This window comes from Podarcis melisellensis (assembly GCF_964234715.1).
Source record: "Podarcis melisellensis genome assembly, chromosome: 5".
In the NCBI taxonomy this organism is placed as follows: domain Eukaryota; kingdom Metazoa; phylum Chordata; class Lepidosauria; order Squamata; family Lacertidae; genus Podarcis; species Podarcis melisellensis.
Genome location: NC_138537.1, coordinates 19,342,340 through 19,365,805, shown reverse-complemented (window position 1 = coordinate 19,365,805; position 23,466 = coordinate 19,342,340). Strand labels below are relative to the sequence as shown.

At 42.2% G+C, this 23,466-nt stretch overlaps 2 protein-coding genes across 3 annotated transcripts in view; one reads left to right on the top strand and one right to left on the bottom strand.

Moving 5' to 3' along the window:
- SPTSSB (serine palmitoyltransferase small subunit B) overlaps window positions 1-8,552 on the bottom strand; it is a 66,872-nt gene extending 58,320 nt beyond the window's left edge. The window contains exon 1 of the mRNA XM_081911446.1: window positions 8,543-8,552. The gene's annotated coding sequence lies outside the window, so the exon portion shown is untranslated. The remainder of the gene's footprint in view (window positions 1-8,542) is intronic.
- Window positions 1,122-17,360, top strand: OTOL1 (otolin 1). 2 transcript variants are annotated; one of them, XM_081911220.1, is made up of 5 exons: window positions 1,122-1,166; window positions 10,426-10,800; window positions 12,525-12,614; window positions 13,541-13,612; window positions 16,157-17,360. In XM_081911220.1, exons 2-5 carry the CDS (start codon window positions 10,434-10,436, stop codon window positions 17,053-17,055), a joined length of 1,428 nt encoding a protein of 475 aa, XP_081767346.1. In that variant the 5' UTR covers window positions 1,122-1,166; window positions 10,426-10,433; the 3' UTR covers window positions 17,056-17,360. The 2 variants fall into 2 exon arrangements, with proteins under 2 accessions (XP_081767346.1, XP_081767347.1); XM_081911221.1 differs by having other exon boundaries at window positions 1,130-1,166; window positions 10,423-10,800.
- The last annotated feature ends 6,106 nt before the right edge of the window (window positions 17,361-23,466 follow it).

Below are 23,466 nucleotides of genomic sequence, written 5' to 3'. Positions count from 1 at the left end.
CAGCTTTCCACTTCCCCCCATAAATCTTGACCCCAGGAGCTCTGGGTCAGGAGTTCCTAAGTGGGTACGAATGGAAGGCCATCAATCCCACACATTTCTGACAAGCCACGCAGAGTATGAGGCCATGATGATTAATAGCCTAGTCCTAAAACTTACTGCGCCAGCAAATGTGCGTTTAGCTCGGAGTGTAGCAACAGTGATGTTATTGCACGTCTACACCCCTGCACACACGATCGGTTCTGCTCCCGCATCAGCTGATGAGAGAAAATCGACAAGAGTATATTTCTACCGCTATCCTTATTTAGAAGCTTTCCAGGTGAAATGGAAGGAAAGCAAATAGAATGCAAGTGCCTTAAGCAGATTAATGCTATCTGTGAGGATGATAAACATGGGCTGGTCTCAGACCCCTTAAGTGTCTCAATTTACCTGGGACATCACGGATTGGCAGAAGCCACTGGGCTTTTGTTCCCAATCCCAAATGTCCTAATTTTGCTCCCCTGAGGTGGTTGCGCCAGAGCGAAGGACCCAAAGATGGTGGCAGGGAGGGGGTGAGGAACGGAGGGACAGTGGGGTGGTGGGGATTCCCCAAATTGCCCTCCCAAAATGTTGGGGGGTATGCAAGATGACTACAACAGAAGTGACTTCACAGCATTGCAGTGAAGGTGGATTCATTGCACACCACAAATAACTTTTCAAGTTGCCATCTTGGGTGCCTCAGCTGTCTGTCTGTGAGATGTTTATAACAGAGGCTATATTATAGCATCGTTATGAAGGTAGACACATCATATGCTGTAAATAACTTTCTAAATTGACAACGCCCGCACTGTCTAGTTACTAGCAACTGCTTTCAATGTAGCTGTTAGAGGAAAACTCTATTGTCTCTAAAGGTAAGTAGCAAGTGCCCAAAGAACAAAGAACCAGCTGAAAAACCGACTCCTGACCTCCAGTTGGCATTGCATTTGCATTTACTCCAATTTCAGTGTCATGCTGTTGACTTTCTAGAGAAGTCGCCAATCCCCGTTCTTCCCTGTCTATCGCATCCTCTCATTGGCTATGATTAAAGTAATTAAAGAAATAAAATAGATTGCAACCTACCAGAGAATAAGATTGGCTCCTTCGATGTACTATGCAGGGTGAGAAGTCCCGATTAGAGGAATATTCATAAGGTAGGAGATAAATAACAAAATGTTTCACTCTTTTGAAGGAGGGCTTTTTACAACAAATGTTTTGGGCTTCAACTGTCGCTGTCAGTAGAGTTTGATTCATGAAACCAATTATGTATGAAACAAGGGCGAAGACTTTTTCCTGGAGCAAAGTTCAAGATGGAGGTTCTGAGAGCAAAGGAGAAAGAACTAGAGCAAGCAAATGTTTTCTTAAGGTTTTTCTTTATAGACAACTTCTGAAAAACATGAACTATCCAATTTTATTAGAGAGTAATAATAATAATAATAATAATAATAATACATATTAAAGCTGAGTGGGGGGGAGAGAAGAATACTGAACTTAAATTAAGTGTAACTAAATATATTTGGATATTTTGGCAAAAAAATGTTTATATGGAAGGGCCTTCTATGAAATACAGGGTCTTCAAGGCAGCTGATTAGATAGTTTCTTACATCAAACTCAGATAAATATACAATAAAAAAAATAAATAGAACAGATCCTATCCAGGTATCAATGAACTTGGAACACAGGAAGATGCCTAATGCCATGTCAGAGTGTTGGTTCGCCTAGGCCAGTGTTGTTTACACTGACTGGCAGCAGCTCTCCAGGGCCTGCTGAGGTATCCCTGTATCAAGAAAATATTACAAAGACACTGTAAGGACACTGCCTTATATTGAGGCAGAATATTGGTCCATCCAGCTCAGCCTGCACTGACTGGCAGCAGCTCTGCAGGAATCTTCAAATAGGAATCTTCTCCGGTCCCACTTGGACAAGGTGAAGGCAGTGATGAAAAAGAATAAAGAGGGGATAGTAGTCAGCCAGGGTAACTTTGCTCATTAGGACTTCCAGGTAAGTCTTATGGTGCATTCCTAACCATAGCTACTCAGGGGTAAATCTGAAATGAATTACAGTGGTACCTCGGGTTACATATGCTTCAGGTTACAGACACTTCAGGTTACAGACTCCACTAACCCAGAAATAGTACCTCGGGTTAAGAACTTTGCTTCAGGATGAGAACAGAAATCATGCTCTGGCGACGCGGCGGCAGCAGGAGGCCCCATTAGTTAAAGTGGTGCTTCAGGTTAAGAACAGTTTCAGGTTAAGAACGGACCTCCGGAGCGAATTAAGTACTTAACCCAAGGTACCACTGTAAATGGGTTTTACTCCCGAGTAAGTGGAGTTAGGATTGCAGTCTTAGTGGTACAAATGAACTGCAAGTACCTTAAGCTCCATTTATTAAATTGGACTTATGTGTGATGATGAAGTCTACAATCCTGCCATACCTCCAATTTCAACATGCAGCTTTATTCGCATATACAGAAGTTTTGTAAAAACTTGCATTCTGATATATTTTAGGTTAACTTCTTTTTATGGTTGATCTTATGAGTATTCTTTTTTAATGAAAAAGTTTATATTCTAGGTAAACCTCAGAGGTTTATTGATGATTATGTAACAGCATGTAAACCCTGTTTTGAAAAAGTAACATAAAAAATAAAGTAAATAAATAATCCCAGCCATGCTCCCCATGGAACAAAGTTATACTTCCAGGTAAACATGGAATGGGCACTATTTTTGTTCAAATGCCTCTATATCATCTATCTATCTATCTATCTATCTATCTATCTATCTATCTATCCCATAGGATATTTGACTATACACAAATATTCCTGGTTGATGAATTAGCCCAATTTAAAAAAGAGCTGATTCATGTAAATTCCTTTTCTGGACTGGGAGATGTGAATGCAGACTAGATATGAATGTACACAAGTGCATAAGATGAGCCCTGCCAGATCAGATCAAACTCCCATATAAACCATCATTCTGTTCCCACAATGGCCAACCAGATGTCTATAGGAAGTTGACAAGATGGTTAGATGTTCCACTGACATGCACATTTATACAATGGGGCCTCGTTGACACCACAAGGACTAATGAGTAATTTGGAGCTCAATGTTCTATTATAAGGGGAAGAAGACATTAGGTTTGATCTTGATTTAGTCATATTTAGTGAAATCAGTGGCACTTAAGTTGGTAATGAGTAGCTGAAGTTCTACTGATTTTGATGAATCTATTCTTACAGAGACTAGAGCCAACTCTTGAGTGCACTAGCAAATATTCTAGCATTTCTAGGTGTGTATGTATATATATATGTGTGTTTGTGTATGTGTATGTGTATGTGCATATATATATATATGCCAACAAGTGCAGGGGTCCCCTCTTTGATAACCCTGCGCATGCTGACCACAGCTGTCAACTTTTCCCTTTTCTTTCAAGGAATCCTATTCGGAATAAGGGAATTTCCCTTAAAAAAAGGGAAACATTGACAGCTATGATGCTGACCCAACCTGTTCCACCCCAACACTTCCTATGATGAGTGGGAAGATCTGACGGCAGCTTCCAAGTGTGTTTTGCTGAGCATGCTTAGAAATATCTCCAGGATCAGAAACATTGGCAACATGGAGTTCCCAGGAGGCTTCAAAATATGTTAAGCCGAACACACTTAGAAGCCCCCCAAGAGATGTTCCTGCACAATGAATAAAAGTAAGAGGTGGGTCAGGGATGGAGACATTGGGAACAATTCGGATTTATCAATAAGACAACAAAATACAGGTTGTAGCCAAACAGAAACATATGAACATAAATTGAACAGCAGAACCGTACACAAACACTTGACATATACAGTAAATAAAACATAGATAAAAACAGAATCTTAGATTAGAGACTTCATGCAACATTGGGGCTCTGACACATGTTGGCATTTCCTGTCCATGCAGGGTGTGTTTAGCATATGCGCCGCCAGGGTGCAAAGATCTGCCCAGCGCCCCTTTTTTTAGGGGGGGGTGAACTTAAAGTTGTTGAACTTTTTTTAGGGGGGGAATATCACTTACCTGTAACAATAACGCGGTGGAAAAAACTGCTTTTGGTTGACACTACGGAGTAACAGAACAACAGAGGTGGGCGGGGAAAAGCTCCATTGCTTTTCACTGCCGCCGATTGAGAGGGACCAGTATGCAGTAGGTAAACACTTGGCACCCTCCCAAATTTAGCACTGAGGGGTACTGCACCCCTTGCACCCCCAGGTAAAGACGGCCCTGTATCCAGGCATAACACAGAGCTTCTGTCACGAGGCAGCTATCTCCCAAACAATTGCTTCCTTAATAAAAAATCTGAAAATTTCTTCTTGTGTTATATCTGAAATACCCTTTGGTAGTGTGTGAGCAAGGTGGAATGGGAGCAGAAGGTTCTAAAACATTCAGGTTTCAATGCCTAAAAGAGAAGGTTCTCCCTGGTACTTGGGTCAGGGCTGAATTTGCAGATATTCTATATGTTTCTCAACTGCATTTCTGTGCTGTCCCCATGAAAGAAGGGGCTATTCAGGGGCTTCCAAGCTTTCTCTCTTTTCTCTGATAATCCCGGCATCGCCGCTGTTACCACCCTTCTCTTCTGTTTGCGGGGTGTAGTATTTGATAGCCATGGGCCTTTCCAAACTTTCCTCCCTGAGCGTTTAAGGTGATGTTCTGCTTCAGCAAACCTCACAGGCCATTACCTTGCTAATTGTTCGAGTTACGGGAGTTCATACAATGGGACGAATTGTCCTCAGCTGCTTGGAGCAGAACATACCAGGGCTTCTCCTGAAAAGGGAAGTGACCACAAAACCTTCTTCCCTCAACCTGTTGCCAACATTGTGAAAAACAGCCTTTTTGTTGTTTGGCTCTTGGCTGACTCTGAAGCTGGGGTTTTGCAGATGTGTGCCTTATTATCAGCTTGTTGGCGCAAAGCCCTCTCGCCGCATTGAAGACAAAGTGCTCCATGAAGGAAGCAGGCCGAACTTCTGCATGCACATGATCACAGCAAATCCCATTTGGACGAGATCTGAAAAAACCTTCTGGAGAAATAGATAATCTTCTCCTGATTTTGTTCTTTTAACCCCCCCTGAATTTGGTTACTTATACAACTGAGTTAATAATAAGAAGTACATTTCTATAGCTTCGTATTAACTTACTGTCACATACACTGATTCTGGTAGGAAGGTCCACATGAGGCTAGGCTTGGGAGCAAATACTCAACCTCAGGATAGTTTATAATCCCATTTTTTCAATCCTGAATAATAATAATAATAATAATAATAATAATAATAATAATAATACCTACATGGAGAGAGGGAGTTAACTTACATGACGGGCCATGTAAAGGTCAAGTTAACAGAAATTTAGCATGAACACCAGGAATTAAATGACCCACAAATTGTTTTGCTTCATAAGAAAAAAGGATGCTTATGATACAGGTGACCTAAGGGGTACCAGAAGGTGTAATGCAAGCAAAATAGTTTATGATACGATTAACAATTTAAAAACTAGTGTGGAGCTCGTTTCTCAAAAATTCAAATGAATTTTGTATCATGACAACAAAAAAAGTCCACCTGCCACGTTTCTTGGGCTTGTGAAACCCTTATCTACAGGTTCTAGAATCTCAATAACTTTCTTCGCAAACACTGAAGGAAAACAAAATTCAAGATTTTTCACAACACCTGAATTTTCAAGAGGACCCTATTATTAATTTTCTCCTGTTCTTAAAACAAGCTGTCATTGTTTAAATAGTGGTTGTCATTTTCTGTTATGTCACAAAATTTCAACCCCCCCAATCCTTGGGTGTGTGTGAATTACAGCTTGCGGGTGGAGGGGATGGACACACATGACACTGCACACATCCCCCCTGCATGGCTGTTGGGGCTGCCTCCTCATAATGTACCATCTTATATTAGAATGGACTGTATGAAACTACATATTGTGCATTGCATGCTTTTGAACTGAGGGGAGCCGCACTCCCTGAAAAAAGTATACAGTGGTACCTCGGGTTACGTACGCTTCAGGTTACATACGCTTCAGGTTACAGACTCTGCTAACCCAGAAATATTACCTCAGGTTAAGAACTTTGCTTCAGGATGAGAACAGAAATCGTGCTCTGGTGGCAGCGGGAGGCCCCATTAGCTAAAGTGGTGCTTCAGGTTAAGAACAGTTCCAGGTTAAGAACAGACCTCCAGAACGAATTAAGTACTTAACCCGAGGTACCACTGTATTTTTTTTATAGATAGGAAATCTGTGAAACAATGTGCTGAGTTCTTTTTTAGGCTTCTCACCACCCTTCCTGAACCAAAGATGTCCATAATAAGTAATTTATGTGAAATTTTATGAAAATGGAGAATCAGATATGGTCCAAAGATGACTGCACCTTCCTAATGCACTGAGTAAAAAGTCCCTAATTTTGCTTCCATTTATTCCTTCCTATTAAAACCTTTCAACGTGTGTAATTATGCTTGACTTGATCATCATTATGGAATTATCTCTGATAGGGATTCAGCTGTCCCATCCTCTGAATGAGCTACTCTGAATGTTCTTCGGCTGCTCAGAATGTTCTTGCTCACTCAACCTTATGCACCAGATGTTTTTTTTCAAGTTTTATTAAAGTTGGTATTAGTAATGTTGCAGTGGAGAAAAGTTAATTGAGCTGGATACCGGGCGTGTTCTTTCTGTCCTCTTGTAAAAAGTCTGGAATTCTGAACTGACAGACTTCTAACAAAGGCAACTGTATTCCTGAAATATTAAAAGAACGTTGGAGTAGTCAATGTTGTATCAGTGGGTGTGTATTGCTGCAAGAATGGGATCTCATGCTCTATCTTCTTTCAATTTGAAATTTCCACAGCTGCAGACTGGATGTAAAACAGCACAACAAGGTGGTCTGTTGTTGCAAGGGATCCAAAGACCTGAGGAATTCTCAGGTGACAGATTCTGGAGTACCATGGAGAAGGTTGCAGCCTGTGTGTGGACTGTGGAGGGGGATCACACATCTAGGCTCCACCCAGTGGAGGCTGGTTCACTAGGGATACTGCAGCGCAACACAAAATTATCTCTCATTTTCATGTTATTTGCAAACTCCACTCTCCGCCGCCCCGGAAATGAGTGCTAAACACGTGCTATATTTTGTTGTATTTCTGGAAGTGGCCTTTTTTTGTCACGCAAAAGCGCAAACGTAATGCAGAAATTAAACAGTTAGGGAAATGTCAGGAAAATGCAGCCCAAGGCACTAATCTCCTCGCATAGTGAGTTTGCAGTCTCATGTTTTTAAGGGTTTCTTTGAAATCATACCCATGGGCAATTGTCAAAGTTTCCTCACCGGAAAGATGAGCGTTTTTTCTCTAAACATGACTCCCCTCTCCTCCTCCATGTGATACTTTCCCCCCCAGGATAGTAGTAGTAGTAGTAGTAGTAGTAATAATAATAATAATAATAATAATAATAATAATAATAATAATAATAATATATTATTTATACCCTGCCCATTTGGCTGGGTTTTCCCAGACACTCTGGTCAGCTCCCAACAAAATATTAAAAACACGATAAACATCAAACATTAAAAACTTCCCTAAACAGGGTTGCCTTCAGATGTCCTCTAAAAGTCAGATACAGTAGTTGTTTATTTTCTTGACTTCTGATGGGAGGGCATTCAACAGAGCGGGTGCCACTACCAAGAAGGCCCCCTGCCTTAAACATATGAATGGAATTCACTGATTCTTGGTATAAATGAATCAGCCATACAATATGCAATAGATAGCAGGCATTAAAGGCTTCTTCACACAGTTTTTTAAAAGGAGAATAGCTAAAAATGTAGCTATTTGAATAGGACAAAGAAGTACTTATACCAGACAAGTATAATCAGTGCCTTTTCTTTTTTCTAGAGAAAAAAGTGCCAGAACACACCTTCCTCAGAAGACCCACCCCAAAGAGGATCTTTGAGGCTTGTTGAGGCTGCTCTGCTCAGGCATGGAGAGAGGTTTCTGTGCCTCAGCTGAGCAGCTTAACAAGCCCCCCACCCCTCTTTAGCTCCCGTGAGCCGGAGCAGCATGGGGGCTTGATCAGCTAAGACACGGTTTCCCCACACACCAGCTATAAGCTGGGAGGTTGACGAGCTTCAGCAAAGTTGAGCTGCACGTCCAGCTTGTGAAGAGACCTTCTCTGGAGACTGTAGAGGATGTTCCCTTTGGGATCTGTAGAGGATCTCCTCGTGAGCCAGAGGCACAGTAGAGCTTTTCTGAGGCTGGTCAGTTCTCTCCCCACGAGTCCGGTGCCCACTTGAGAGATGCTGGAACACCATTCCGGAGAGTTCCGGCGAAAAAAAAGCCAGGGAGATGGAATTGACTGTTTCTCCCAGCTGAGCATGTACTGGAGAGCCACTTTATGTTACATTTTGTAGGTGTACGCTTCACATGCTTCAAGTGTACACCTAAAAATAGAAGGCCTGAGATCCATGCGCATTTCCAAAAATACGTGCCACTTATGCGGAAACCATGATTGGCTGTAGCCCCAGCCAATGGCATCATTACAAGGAGGGCAGTGGGGGCCTGCCCCACTCAGGGATATTCCAGGATCCTTTCCTGATCTCTCAGTTTTCATTAGAAAAACAAGATGCTAGCCCAGTATTCTCTAAACTGGTGCTCTCCAGATTCTATAGCTGTTCTAGCTGTTCTGAAATTATTGCCTCCCCCCTTAGACTGTCTCAGAAGAAAATGTAGAGCTAAACACTAGAGATGGAAGGATCTGTCATTTTCACTTCCCTCTATTTCTCATTTTCCCGATCTCAAATTAAGTTCACCACATTTCTACATCAACTTTTGTAAACACTGGCTGGAGAACTGTATTGCAGAATTTGCAGGTGTCTACAGATGGCTGCATTTCAGTTTCAGTTCAGCTTGATCGATTTGTCTTTAGCTGGGATCTGAATTTCTCCTTCTCCCTATGCAAGGCTTTCTGTGTAATTGTGAACTTCATGTGACTTCTGACTATGTGGGGAGCCTATGCACCTACCAGTATATGCACACAAGTGCTCCTTTTCAGACTGGCACAGTGATCGGACCCAATGGTGCCTTGCAAGAGCAGTCAGACCAACTCAGGATCCAATAGACGCAAGGCCGGTTCAGTCCCTCCTCCTCTCTCCCTCAGTAATACATCGTTTCAGGGCCTTCTGACTATCACAAGTGGGAATTTCAGCATGACACACCTACCTCTCTATTCACCCTTACATTTGGAGGGTGGAAGGGGAAGCTCATCACAAGGAAAATAATACTTGCTTCACTCCATTGGTCGTGGCCAGGGGAAGGCAGACTCAGATACCAGAGCTGGGCAGAGGGGACGCTTGTATGCAATCCAATTCCCTCCAGTACAGCAGAAGCTGGAGTTTTGGATTGTTCTGCCCATCTTGCTTATAAGGTCAAAGGGAAAAAATATGGACAGCTGGCCAAGCCCTGACCTAAGAGATACAACTGACCACAGAGATTGGGCTGTTCTGATAAAAGGACGTAGTTATTATGGAGAACATAATTGGGGCTCTGTAATGAAAATAATGCTGAAACCAGCACCGCTCCTGAAGCCAACAGTCCTGCGTATTTGATAGTTTGTACTCATGCGATTAATTAGTTCTTGGAAGAGTTTTCTTATCTTGTGTAGGAAAGAGCAGGGTAACTGAGTGGAGTGTGAATTTTTTTTTTTTTAATGGTCCCCAGGCAGCCGCTTTGGTGTGGGCCAATGTTATTAGAGATAAAGAAAGGCTATGCATAAGGAAGCATATAGGGTAAAGAAATGTTTAATTAGTTGAGATAGACCTACAGTGCTTTAAGAGTCAAGCCTTGCTATCTTTTGGTGCAAGGTGGCGAACCTAGAGGCAACGTTAACTGTGCACTAGCTTGCTATTTCAGCAAAATACAAGGTAGAAGCCCTTGCTATTTCAGTAAAACACATTAGCGTTTGAAGATCTAAATGACTTAGGCCCCCCCAAATATTCGAGACTGTGTCGCCCAAATCCCTCTGGATCCTCCTAGATGTTAAGGTCAGCAGAACTGTCCTCTTCTTGGTGCTTCTGTCTTTCTCAGAAATGGGGATGGCAGTGGCCAAGGAGAGGGCATTATCTGTGATAGCCCCTAAATTGTGGAATTGCCTTCTCGCAAAGATGGTCCTGGCTTCTTTGCTATGCAGCTTTCAGCAGATGCTGAAGACACAAGCCTTTGGCACCTGAGACATGTCTTTCCAGGACCCATCCTACTTCTGCGACTGTAATCTGTTGTAACTGTGTTTAATTCTGAATTGTTGTAACCCTCCATGGAACCTGCTGGTGAAGGGAAGGGAATATATATATGTATTTTTTTTACGAGGAGTGGTAGAAATAGTAGGAATACTCTGAAGGTGTGACTGTTGTATCAATCTTTTCCAGCAGCTGCAGAAATGGGGAGCATGCACTGGTGGTGTGCCGTCTTGGCAGTGGTAATCACTGTTGCTAAACTGAGCACAGAGGGCAAAAGTACCCCATCGCCCAAGTTCACAAAGATAAAAGTGGCTGGCATGGAAGACGGTGACGGCCTTGGTGCATCCGATGCTTCACCCACTGAAGACAACCATTTCACTGAACCAGCAGAGACAAGTGACTCCACCTTGGAGCTCTCCACTCCAAACTACGCCTTCCGAACAGCCACCACTCTCTTCCCTTTTGAAAACTTCACCCTCGACTCATCCGACTTCTTCTTTAACTGCTGCGATTGCTGTGCTGCCACCCCAGGGGAGAAAGGCGAACCCGGAGAGCGGGGATTGCCAGGTATGGGAAGGCAAATGCATGATTGGGTGATTTACGATGGCCTTTTGTCATTCATATTTCCAGACTGAAATAAGCAGGGTGTGTGTGTGTGTGTGTGTGTGTGTGAGAGAGAGAGAGAGAGAGAGAGAGAGAGAGAGAGGAGGGAGGGAGGGAGGGAGGGAGGGAGGGAGGGAGGGAGAGAAATAGGTGCAAACATTTTAATTCATCACAAGTCAAGCATTGGGGGAGAGAGATGCTGTGTCATGATCAAGGTAAAGCTAGAATATATGAAAATATAGATTTTAAAAAGGCAACACAGGATCTGTTTGTCTCAAGCATCTGGTGGAAGTATACTGCTGCTTAAATTATTTAGGGACTGGTGAGTGAAAAAGAGCAGCTTGCTGAAATCCTTAAGCCCTGCACCTCAATTTTAACCAAACCACCCGTGTAACTTTCTGGGAGAGCAGTCCAAACCCGCTTTGGGGTGGTGGTTTGGATTGAGAAGAGTTGCAATTCATTACTGCTCTGCTATCCTCCATTGGCCACATGCAGGCTGATGCCAGTGTCACTGGAGCAGTGTCTCAGCAGCCAGCCAGCAATAAATCACATGGAATAACTGAAGTTAACTCTTTATTAGAAGAAGCAAGGTCCGCTCGGGAGTACCAGGTCTAATGGGTACAGCAACTCTTCTTGGCTGATCATGCCCCCATGAGGTGGAGACTGAAAGTCCCTGCCTTCCCCTAGCTGCCTAAGTCTCCTCCTCTCCAAGGTTTTCCCAAGCAATCTGAGAGGGGAGGAGAACTTGTCACAGCAGGAGGGGGAGATACCCTGGCTTCTTCACCAACATAACTCATCTTTGCCTCTTGGCCTCCTTCCTCTCCTGCTTCTGCTTCTGGACTTCTCTCTGTCAGAGGCTCTTCCTGCTCACTGAACCCTGTTAGCTCTTCAGCTTCCAACACCTCCTCTTCCCAATCCTCTCCCTCTGAACTCTGCCAATCCCAGGCTCCGAGCCTTCTTTCGCTGGTGCCTTCCACCATTCCTCTGCATCTGGCTACTCCTTTTGCTCACTGCATGTGGGCATTCTGGGGCATGGAGGTGGGTGTTGAGCCAACTTGGGATCTATTGGATCCTGAACCAATCTGGCTGCCATCACATGATGGCAAGAGGCCTGATCCAGGCCTGATCACTGCACCAGCTCCATGCCAGTTCAGTGATGTACTTGCCCTCCCTTTCACCCTGGCTGCTGTATGTGGCAGGGCTAAAGATGCAGCAGAGTTAAGTTGTCTCCCTAAAACAGTACTTAAGTAACTAAGGTGACTAGAACAAAAGGCCCCTTCTTCAGGCCCCTCTGTAACTTTTGAGCATTCCTGTATTTAGCTTCCATGGCTAATGACCTACAGTATGCATCTCTTTTAGGATTTCAGAAGTCTGCTAGTTTGATAACAACAACATCAATGAGTAATCTTCATTCTTATTTAGTGTCTGTGAAACTAGATGCAGTGTAAAGGAGAATATATCAATGCCTTGTTGGCAAACTTGTGTGGTCATGCAACTTGCTTCCAGGGGGACAGGCTTGTTGCTCTGTTGCAGCAAAAGCAACACAACATCTTGTGAAGCTTTCGAGACCAACAGCAATCTGTCACGGCGTAAGTCTCATGAGATGTTGAAGTGGTTAGCCCTCAAGATGCTACAAGACTTTTTGTTTTGCTTGCAGCCGATTTTTCATATGTTCACTCTGTAAATAGGTCTGAAAGGAGAGGCGGGAGAAAAAGGACTTCAGGGTCTACCAGGAAGTCCTGGACTACAAGGTGTGAGAGGATTCAAAGGAGACAAAGGTATGGACACCGATGAAGTGAACTGTTTGAAAAATGAATGGTGATTAGTTTTGCACAGTAATGTCTTCGGAGCACAAAATGAAGGAAACCACAACTTCTTTCACATTTTCAGGCTTGAAACTCTTTTTTCAGCTTCTGAGCTCCAATAGGGTTAGCATCATCAGAATCATCTTGCCCTTCACCCTCAGGTTCCAGACTGGGTTACAACCCTCAATGTTAAGAAAAGTCTAAAACAACTTACAATCACAGACACTGGCGTAGCATGGGGGGGGGAGGGGTCCAAAGGGTCAGATGCCTTGGGTGCAAAACTATTGGGGGTGCAAAATTTCAGAAGAAGAAAAAAAAGTAGCACATCCTCTCCCTCAGCCTGTGCCTCTCTCAAGAGGCAGGGAATACTCTTCGTTGCGCACCCTGCTGCTGTTGCTGGCAGTAGCATCAGTTTCGTGGGCGCCTTGCCTCCAGATCTTTAGATGAGGCTGAGGCAGCCTACTGAGGAGGAGGGGGAGGCGGGTGTGCTTGAGTCAGATGAGGCCAGCCAGCCAAGCAATTAACCAACCAACCAAGGTTGGATGTCCAACTCTCAGGGATTGGACTACCTGTGATTCCTGCATTTAAGGGGGTTGGGCCAGATGACCTTGGATCAAACTCTACAATTCTATGATTCCAGCAGAATTTATTCTATTTGTCCGACCATCTTTGTATCAGGAAACCTTCTTTCACAGGTCACAATTACCTGACGAACAATTGAATTCATGGAATGCAACCTAAAATGTTTATTTGCACTTACTATATGTTTGTTTGGAACGAGATGTGCCCTCATTTTAAGTGAAAGGCAAGAGATGAAATGTGATGTATAAGTCATAGGACATGTAGGGACATCGCAAAGAAGACCAATAACAGAGCATTCTATTGTAAAAATGTCACAGGAGATAAAGGAGAACATGGAGCCCCAGGAGCAAATGGAATCCCGGGATTTCCAGGCAAGACAGGAGAACAAGGTATGCCACATTAAATTTGATGAGAGTTAGGGAAATGGGGCTGTTCATAAGCATAAGAATTTTACACTCTCGTTGAACCCAATTTCTTCCATTGGCCACAAGTTGTCACCATATGCCCAGCTGTCACATGTCAATGCTAAGCACAGATTGCATACTGCTTGTAGTGGATCAGTGCCTAGTTCTGGGGTGGGAGGTGGATGAATGTGTGAAGCCTGGTGACAAGGGAAAAGAGGCCCAGAAAATCACAAAACCATGTGAAAAGTGGGCAGATGGGAGATGGAGCAGGATACGAAGTTACAGGAGTGGAATATATATATATATATGCAGGTTTTGGTGTCCTCGGGTGTCTTCCCGTGTAAAAGTTGGGGTGTCTAGGCGACGTTTCGACGAGGTCTCACTCGTCATCTTCAGGCTGGTGCTTTCGGCTTCTTGTTACTGGAACAGAGCAGGATCTCAGTGTTTGAGTTCCTATAAATACTGTTGAGGGGGTGTGGTGTATAGCCTCCAATGTTCTGGGCAGAGAGGAAGTTCCCAGGCTAGTGTGCCTTTTCTTCTTTTGTTCCTTAATTACTTGAGGGATATCTTGAGTGATTTCTTGAGTGATATCCTGAGTACCACTTAGGTGGGTCATTAGGTGTGGATTAGTTGCTAAAGTCTTTGTGTCTTGACCTCTTGAACTTTGTGAAGAGTTTTTCTGAGAAGATGGCTGTACTGCACTTAGTTGTGCTCTGGCTTGGCTTCGTGTATAGGGGCGAGCTGTGGTTTTGTGGCCTGTGTCAGCCAGATCTGTGTAGGGATTGCAGGGGGGTGCAGCATCCGGAGGTGCCACCATGGTTTGGCCAACTTTTACACGGGAAGACACCCGAGGACACCAAAACCTGCATTCCTGTACCCGTGAAAATCTACGAAAGCAAATATATATATATATATATATATATATATATATATATATATATGAGAGAGAGAGCGCACATACTGTTATAGTTTGGTAAAGTATGTTTGTACATGTGTAGAAAGAAATAATCTAATAAGAATGCTGACTGAAAAAATAAAAGAAACATAAAAATAAAGACATGGCAAACAAAGCCATTCTGGCTTTAAGGTAAAGGGACCCCTGACCATTAGGTCCAGTCGTGAGCGACTCTGGGGTTGCAGCGCTCATCTCGCTTTATTGGCTGAGGGAGTCGGCATACAGCTTCCGGGTCATGTGGCTTACATGTGGCCAAAATGGAGGCAGTAGCTCATACTGCAACTGGCTAGAACTTAGAGAAGAAGCAGGAAGGAAGAAAAGTCCGAAAGGAAGTGGTCTTCTTCATCAACAAGCGGCTACTAGACGAGAAGGAATATTTGAGGAGTAAGAACAGGTTGTCTTTCAGTTTATTGCCCCCCCTCCCCGATCCAGGTAGCAAATTGCAAGTATCGCTGTTTACTCCCAACACATACTAGATCATTTTGCTAGAGAAGCAACCAACAGCCCTCCCTCCATGCCTCCTTGGTGTCAAATTATGCTAACTTCACCCTTGAAACCTTCTAGGTATTTAAACGAAACACCAGTAGATGGGTTGCTACCATTTTGCTATGACACCTGGTTGGGAATGACATGCTCAAATTGCCATTTCTTGTAGTCTTGTGCTTCTCTTCAAGTTTTTTCCCCTTTTTCTTTTTAATCACACCAGGCTACACAACCCTTCCAGTCGATACAATTACATCGTCTCAAAGTTCCTTCCCTGGTGGAGGGGCTCTTGGACCCCCATGAGACGTTATGACTTCACATCAGGGGCACCAACAATAGGGGGTGAAAGGGGCTTCGGCCCCCTCAATATTTGTGGGCAGGGGGCTGAGCCCCCCAATATTGCAAGGGCTGCCATCCCCTGTTGCTAATGGGAGATTGTTGGTGCACTGGGTGGGGGGTGGGACTTGTCATGTGACACCCCCCCATGCGTGTATGTGTGTGCCATATACTGAGTCAGACGATTGGTCCATCTAGCCAGTGTGGTGTAGTGGTTAAGAGCAATAGACTCATAATCTGGGGAGCCGGGTTTGTGTCTCCGCTCCTCATATGCAGCTGCTGGGTGACCTTAGGCTAGTCACGCTTCTCTGAAGTCTCTCAGCTTCACTCACCTCACAGTGTATTTGTTGTGGGGGAGGAAGGGAAAGGAGAATGTTAGCCGCTCCTTCTGGTAGTGATAAAGCAGGATATCAAATCCAAACTCTTCTTCTTCTAGCTCACTATTGTCCACAGTGAGTGACAGTGGCTCTCCAGGGTCGGTAGTAGATAGAGGACATTCCCAGGCCTACCTGGAGACGCCAGGGATTAAATATGGGACCTCCTGCATGCAAATCAGATGCTCTGCCACTGAGTTAAAGGCCCTTGCTATTCAAAGAGCTTTCCCATTGGGATTGCTCCTCAGCATTTATTTAGGCTAACCAGCTGTGCTGAGCAGGGAGGAGGCCTGCAAAAAATTAGTCTGTGAACTAGGCTGCAATGCCCCTTGTGGTTTACTTGACCCTGTGACCCTATATTTGTGTCTTTACTATTTCTAGGTGAAATGGGATTCAAAGGAGACAAAGGAAACTATGGTCTGCCGGGCGCCAAGGGGCAAAAGGGCAACAAGGGTGAAACGTGTGAGAACGGCACCAAAGGAGAGAAGGGAGATAAAGGGGAGCTGGGATTGCCAGGGATCGATGGGGAAAATGGGGAGAAGGGAGAAAAGGGGGAGCTTGGGGAAAAGGGCTACTGTGGAGATCCTGGTGATAAGGGTGATCGGGGAGAACGGGGGGAGATTGGGGCCAAAGGAGACAAAGGTGTCAAAGGAGACATGGGGGTCGAGGGGACCCATGGGATGGATGGGCAGAAGGGAGAAAAAGGAGACCAAGGTTTTAGGGGGGACAAAGGTGACCCAGGGCCAATTGGGATAATGGGACCCCCTGGGGTGAAAGGAGCAACCGGCTTCAAAGGAATCAGGGGACCCCCTGGGAAGAAAGGAGCAAAAGGTCCCAAGGGGTCAAAGGGTGAGATCTCAAGCCCCCCCAGATCAGCTTTCAGTGTTGGCCTGTCCAAGCCTTTCCCACCTCCCAACATGCCTATTAAGTTTGACAAGATTCTGTACAATGACCAGGAAGATTACAATCCCTCGACGGGGAAATTTAATTGCACCATCGCTGGGGCTTATGTCTTCTCCTATCACATGACCATCCGAGGGCGGCCTGCTCGCATCAGCATTGTGTGCCAAAACAGGAAGATGGTCAGGTCTCGGGAGACCTTGTATGGGCAAGAGATAGACCAGGCTTCCTTCCTAACCATTCTGAAATTAAACATAGGGGATCAAGTTTGGCTGGAGGTCACACGAGACTGGAACGGGGTTTATGTTAGTGCTGAAGATGACAGCATATTTTCTGGTTTCCTCTTATATCCTGATGAAATGCTCGACACCTTACTATAAGTATGGTATCTGGATTTGAATGCATCACCAATAATTCCCCCCTTTCTCTCTTGTTTATTTTAAAGAAGCATATTTTATAATCCATATGATAGTCCGCAATCCATATATTTATAATATTTCTTTAAAAAGGCATGTTTATTAATTGTATTGCACTAAAGCACGTAGAATCTATTTCAGAGTAAATTTTTATTGTTGCATAATAAAATGTAATAAAGGTTTTATTTTTGGCAGTGGTCTGGTTCAGCTAGTTTCCCTGATGTTCTCCAGATGTTTGGGCCTGCAGTTCCCTTAAGCCAGGCAAGTCCAAAGTCCGGCCTGCCGGTCAATTCAATCTGGCCCCCAAGGCAGTATATGTCCTGGGGTAAAATCCTAAAAAAAAGCTCAACAGCTTCAATCCTAAAGAAAGCTCAACAACTTTGGTCGGCCCTCATGCATGTTCACTTCATCAAATCTGGCCCTCTTTGAAAAAAGTTTGGGCACACCCAACAGTCAGGGACAACAGGAGTTGTAGTCCAACAATATCCAGAAAACACCAGGTTGTGAGAGGTGGTGCTGGATCAAACCTCCAAAAGGAGTTCATGTTTTAATTTTTAGCTACTCAAAATTATTCTGTGATCTCAACTTAGTTTTAGATTAATTCAGACATGGTCAAGCTCTGCATTCCTTCTGTAGTCATGACCTTCCTTGGAGTGGTCGTTGCTATTGTAGAATCTGAAAAAGGCTTGCAGGATTTTACCTAAAGGAATAGCTAAAAATATCATGTGCTCATTTCTTCCAGTCACATTAATCGTTTTAAGAAAGTTTGTTTATCAATCCAATATCATCAAGTGCAATGAAAGTTTGATGTAGAAATTGTATCATATAATCAATGTATTAAAATAAGTCTATTTGCTCATCAAATTGCTTTTGTACTTAAGTAAATTGCATTCCTTGGAGTGTTCTATAATAAAGTAATATGACTGTTTGATTGCAAGTGTTTCTTCTGCATAATATATAGATGTGAAACAAAATGGGACACAAATTGTGGTAATCAAGTGGTGAGAAAGCACATGAAGAATGCAAATGTGTGAACCAATCCTCCGTATGGTTTGGGAGGCAATGAACAGTCATTTTCCTCACAGAAGATGCATTATGGCAAAGTTTGGCAATGGCTAACCAGTAGCATTGGCCGTGTTTACATAAAGGACTAAGTGATGGGTTGTCTAGCATAAGTGCATCTTGTTTGACTGTCCAAACTTGCAGTGCGATTTGAAGCCATGGTTTGTTGTTGGCCTATGAATCATGGCTTAACTGTGGTTTGTCATTACATCAGAACCCAGCTTCCTGGCTTAACTTTGGCTTGTTTTTGTGTGCCTCCATAATTGCTTGCCAAGAGCAGCTGTCGAGATGTAGCCCTCTCTCTTTCTTCTGCCTGCCACCAGCCAACTCCCCCTGCATCAAATTCTCCACAATAAGGAAAGTATGAAAGCAATGCTTCTGCTGTTTTGCTAACATTTATGCAGCACTGCATGCTGAAAACAGAAGGTAAATATTACCTCAAGTTGATCATCTGCTCAGTGTAAAAGAAGCAGCTCTTAAAGCAGCTTTTTCCTTCCAAGCCTAGATCCTCTGCTATTGGACTACCAAACTACATTTCTTGAGCCCTTGTGTGAAAACCTCCTCCTGCCTCTCTTTAGCTTCATAACATCTCCTTAACCCACACTTGTGTCTTTTACTCTGCTATTTACCCTCACCCTGGCACTGGGAAGCAGACTACTGTGCCTGCCTCACAAGGTCTTTCCAAACAAGCCTCCCAAAATATATCAGATGGAGGCAGCGCTGTTCTTTCTGTTCACAGCGGGGGCTGAGATGACACAGAGGACTGAACGAAAAGGCTCCACCCGTGTTATTAGCCCTCTCTCCAGGAGCATCACGTTCGGGGGCTAATACAGTTTGTTTTCAGACAAGTGTTCCTGGTAGCTTGAAACTACACTGGAAACACGGCGATTTACCCAGATGGAGATTGCAACTGCCACAGTCGCCTTAATAAGCTGCTTGATGTAATCATCTAACAGCAGTGTGCTCTCCTTGTAGGATGTGCCATTTGTCACTGTCATTAACCTGTGGGAAGCAGGGGGTGAAAGTGGTTGTACACTGATAGCAAAAGAAGGAAAGTTAATGATTTTGCCTAGCTATCTATATCTATCATCTATCTATCTATCTATCTATCTATCTATCTATCTATCTATCTATCATCTATCTATCTATCTATCTATCTATCTATCTATCTATCTATCTATCATCTATCTATATCTATCTATCTCCATCTATCATCTATCTATCTATATCTATCTATCTATCTATCATCTATCTATCTATCTATCTATCTATCTATCTATCTATCATCTATCTATCATCTATCTATCTATCTATCATCTATCTATCTATCTATCATCTATCTATCATCTATCTATCTATCATCTATCTATCTATCTATCTATCTATCTATCATCTATCTATCATCTATCTATCTATCTATCTATCTATCTATCTATCTATCTATCTATCATCTATCTATCTATCAATCATCTATCTATCTATCTATCTATCTATCTATCTATCTATCTATCTATCACCTATCATCTATCTATATCTATCTATCTCTATCTATCTATCTATCTATCTATCTATCTATCTATCTATCATCTATCTATCTATCATCTATCTATCATCTATCTATCATCTATCTATCTATCTATCTATCTATCTATCTATCTATCTATCTATCATCTATCACCTATCTATCATCTATCTATATCTATCTATCTATCTATCTATCTATCTATCTATCTATCTATCTATCATCTATCTATCTATCTATCATCTATCTATCTATCTATCTATCTATCTATCTATCTATCTATCTATCTATCGGAGTCATAAAGCCAAGGCAGAGGCTTGTAAAAACTGCAGGGGCCCCCTGACATTCCTCTGGGCAATGATTACCTTATACGGAGAGGGGAGTGTCAAGCCTTGACCGGATGAGGTAACAGGAGACTTTGGAAAACGGCCATGCGGCTGGGAGAACAAAGGAGATAATAAAAAGTTGCCGGAGGAGAAAGGCTGAAAGGAGCTGCCCTCCAGGATTATGAAAATACTCGCTGCCTCATTGTGTCTTCTTTCTATGCTATGCTAAGCACCACTTGACTGGCTGGCTCCAACATCTATCTATCTATCTATCTATCTATCTATCTATCTATCTATCTATCTATCTATCTATCTATCATCTATCTATCTATCATCTATCTATCTATCTCTATCATCTATCTATCTATCATCTATCTATCTCTATCATCTATCTATCTATCTATCATCTATCATCTATCTATCTATCTATCTATCTATCTATCTTCTATCTATCATCTATCTATCTCTATCATCTATCTATCTATCATCTATCTATCTATCTATCTATCTATCTATCTATCTATCTATCTATCTATCTATCATCTATCTATCTATCTATCATCTATCTATCATCTATCATCTATATCTATCATCTATCATCTATCTATCTATCTATCTATCTATCTATCTATCTATCTATCATCTATCTCTACCTCTGCAAACCTTTTGGCTGCTCTGAGCCTCTGATGCCATCCTCTTGGTCACAAATGATATCAATTTTTTTAAAAAAAATGATTTTCAGGTTTATACATTTCACTAATTTTACAATCATTTTAACATTTCAAAACTTGACTTCCTTTCCCCACTTTCTGCAGATCCTTAAATTTATTTCTAATATCTTCTGCATATCCAGATTAACTTAATTTGCTCATTTATTCATCTACTTTATATATATTCTCTTGTGAAACTGCAGGTTATTACAATAATCCTGCCAGTGTTCTTATCTGCTTACAATTTATCTGTAAATAAACCATTTCCAATCTTCTATAAAAAGTTTGTTATCTTGATCGCTTATTCTTCTGGTAAGTTTCACCATATGGCTACATTATCAATTTAAAGGCAAACCTACCTAATTTGTGCTTTCCTGAGACAATCTGTGAGCTGAAGCCCAGGCAACCTGCAAGATTCACACTTCTCTGAATTTTGCAGTGCAGTTATGCAGCCAAGTATTGTGGAGAAAAATGCATATACTGGGTCGAAGTGTGCAGAAAAACACACATATTGGAGAAAAATATAAAATTGCGTTATATTAGGGAAAACTGCTTGCAGAATGTATAGATCAAGCAAGATTGTGTAGAAAAACGTATCCATTAGGAGAAATCTGCACTAAAGTCCTGATGGATTTTCATGGGGGCTTTTTGATGTGGAAATGTGGAGAACCAAACTTGAAAAAATGAGAAACAGAGAGAAACAAAAACGGACAGATTTACAGATCTGTAATAAGCAACTGCAGGGGATGCGGGTGGTGCTGTGGGTTAAACCACAGAGCTTAGGACTTGCCGATCAGAAGGTTGGCGGTTCGAATCCCCACGACGGGGTGAGCTCCTGTTGCTCGGTCCCTGCTCCTGCCAACCCTGCTCTCCTTAACCCACACTTGTGTCTTTTACTCTGCTATTTACCCTCACCCTGGCACTGGGAAGCAGACTACTGTGCCTGCCTCACAAGGTCTTTCCAAACAAGCCTCCCAAAATATATCAGATGGAGGCAGCGCTGTTCTTTCTGTTCACAGCGGGGGCTGAGATGACACAGAGGACTGAACGAAAAGGCTCCACCCGTGTTATTAGCCCTCTCTCCAGGAGCATCACGTTCGGGGGCTAATACAGTTTGTTTTCAGACAAGTGTTCCTGGTAGCTTGAAACTACACTGGAAACACGGCGATTTACCCAGATGGAGATTGCAACTGCCACAGTCGCCTTAATAAGCTGCTTGATGTAATCATCTAACAGCAGTGTGCTCTCCTTGTAGGATGTGCCATTTGTCACTGTCATTAACCTGTGGGAAGCAGGGGGTGAAAGTGGTTGTACACTGATAGCAAAAGAAGGAAAGTTAATGATTTTGCCTAGCTATCTATATCTATCATCTATCTATCTATCTATCTATCTATCTATCATCTATCTATCTATCTATCTATCTATCTATCTATCTATCTATCTATCTATCATCTATCTATATCTATCTATCTCCATCTATCATCTATCTATCTATATCTATCTATCTATCTATCATCTATCTATCTATCTATCTATCTATCTATCTATCTATCTATCATCTATCTATCATCTATCTATCTATCTATCATCTATCTATCATCTATCTATCTATCATCTATCTATCTATCTATCTATCTATCATCTATCTATCATCTATCTATCTATCTATCTATCTATCTATCTATCTATCTATCTATCATCTATCTATCTATCAATCATCTATCTATCTATCTATCTATCTATCTATCTATCTATCTATCTATCACCTATCATCTATCTATATCTATCTATCTCTATCTATCTATCTATCTATCTATCTATCTATCTATCTATCTATCATCTATCTATCTATCATCTATCTATCATCTATCTATCATCTATCTATCTATCTATCTATCTATCTATCTATCTATCTATCTATCATCTATCACCTATCTATCATCTATCTATATCTATCTATCTATCTATCTATCTATCTATCTATCATCTATCTATCTATCTATCATCTATCTATCTATCTATCTATCTATCTATCTATCTATCTATCGGAGTCATAAAGCCAAGGCAGAGGCTTGTAAAAACTGCAGGGGCCCCCTGACATTCCTCTGGGCAATGATTACCTTATACGGAGAGGGGAGTGTCAAGCCTTGACCGGATGAGGTAACAGGAGACTTTGGAAAACGGCCATGCGGCTGGGAGAACAAAGGAGATAATAAAAAGTTGCCGGAGGAGAAAGGCTGAAAGGAGCTGCCCTCCAGGATTATGAAAATACTCGCTGCCTCATTGTGTCTTCTTTCTATGCTATGCTAAGCACCACTTGACTGGCTGGCTCCAACATCTATCTATCTATCTATCTATCTATCTATCTATCTATCTATCTATCTATCTATCTATCATCTATCTATCTATCATCTATCTATCTATCTCTATCATCTATCTATCTATCATCTATCTATCTCTATCATCTATCTATCTATCTATCATCTATCATCTATCTATCTATCTATCTATCTATCTATCTATCTATCTATCTTCTATCTATCATCTATCTATCTCTATCATCTATCTATCTATCATCTATCTATCTATCTATCTATCTATCTATCTATCTATCTATCATCTATCTATCTATCTATCATCTATCTATCATCTATCATCTATATCTATCATCTATCATCTATCTATCTATCTATCTATCTATCTATCTATCTATCTATCTATCATCTATCTCTACCTCTGCAAACCTTTTGGCTGC

Coding starts and splice junctions, on each gene's coding strand:
- OTOL1 (XM_081911220.1), top strand. CDS start 10,434: ATGGGGAGCATGCACTGGTGGTGTGCCGTCTTGGCAGTGGTAATCACT. Junction 12,615..13,540: donor AGGATTCAAAGGAGACAAAG/GTATGGACACCG, acceptor AAAATGTCACAG/GAGATAAAGGAGAACATGGA. Junction 13,613..16,156: donor AGGCAAGACAGGAGAACAAG/GTATGCCACATT, acceptor TACTATTTCTAG/GTGAAATGGGATTCAAAGGA.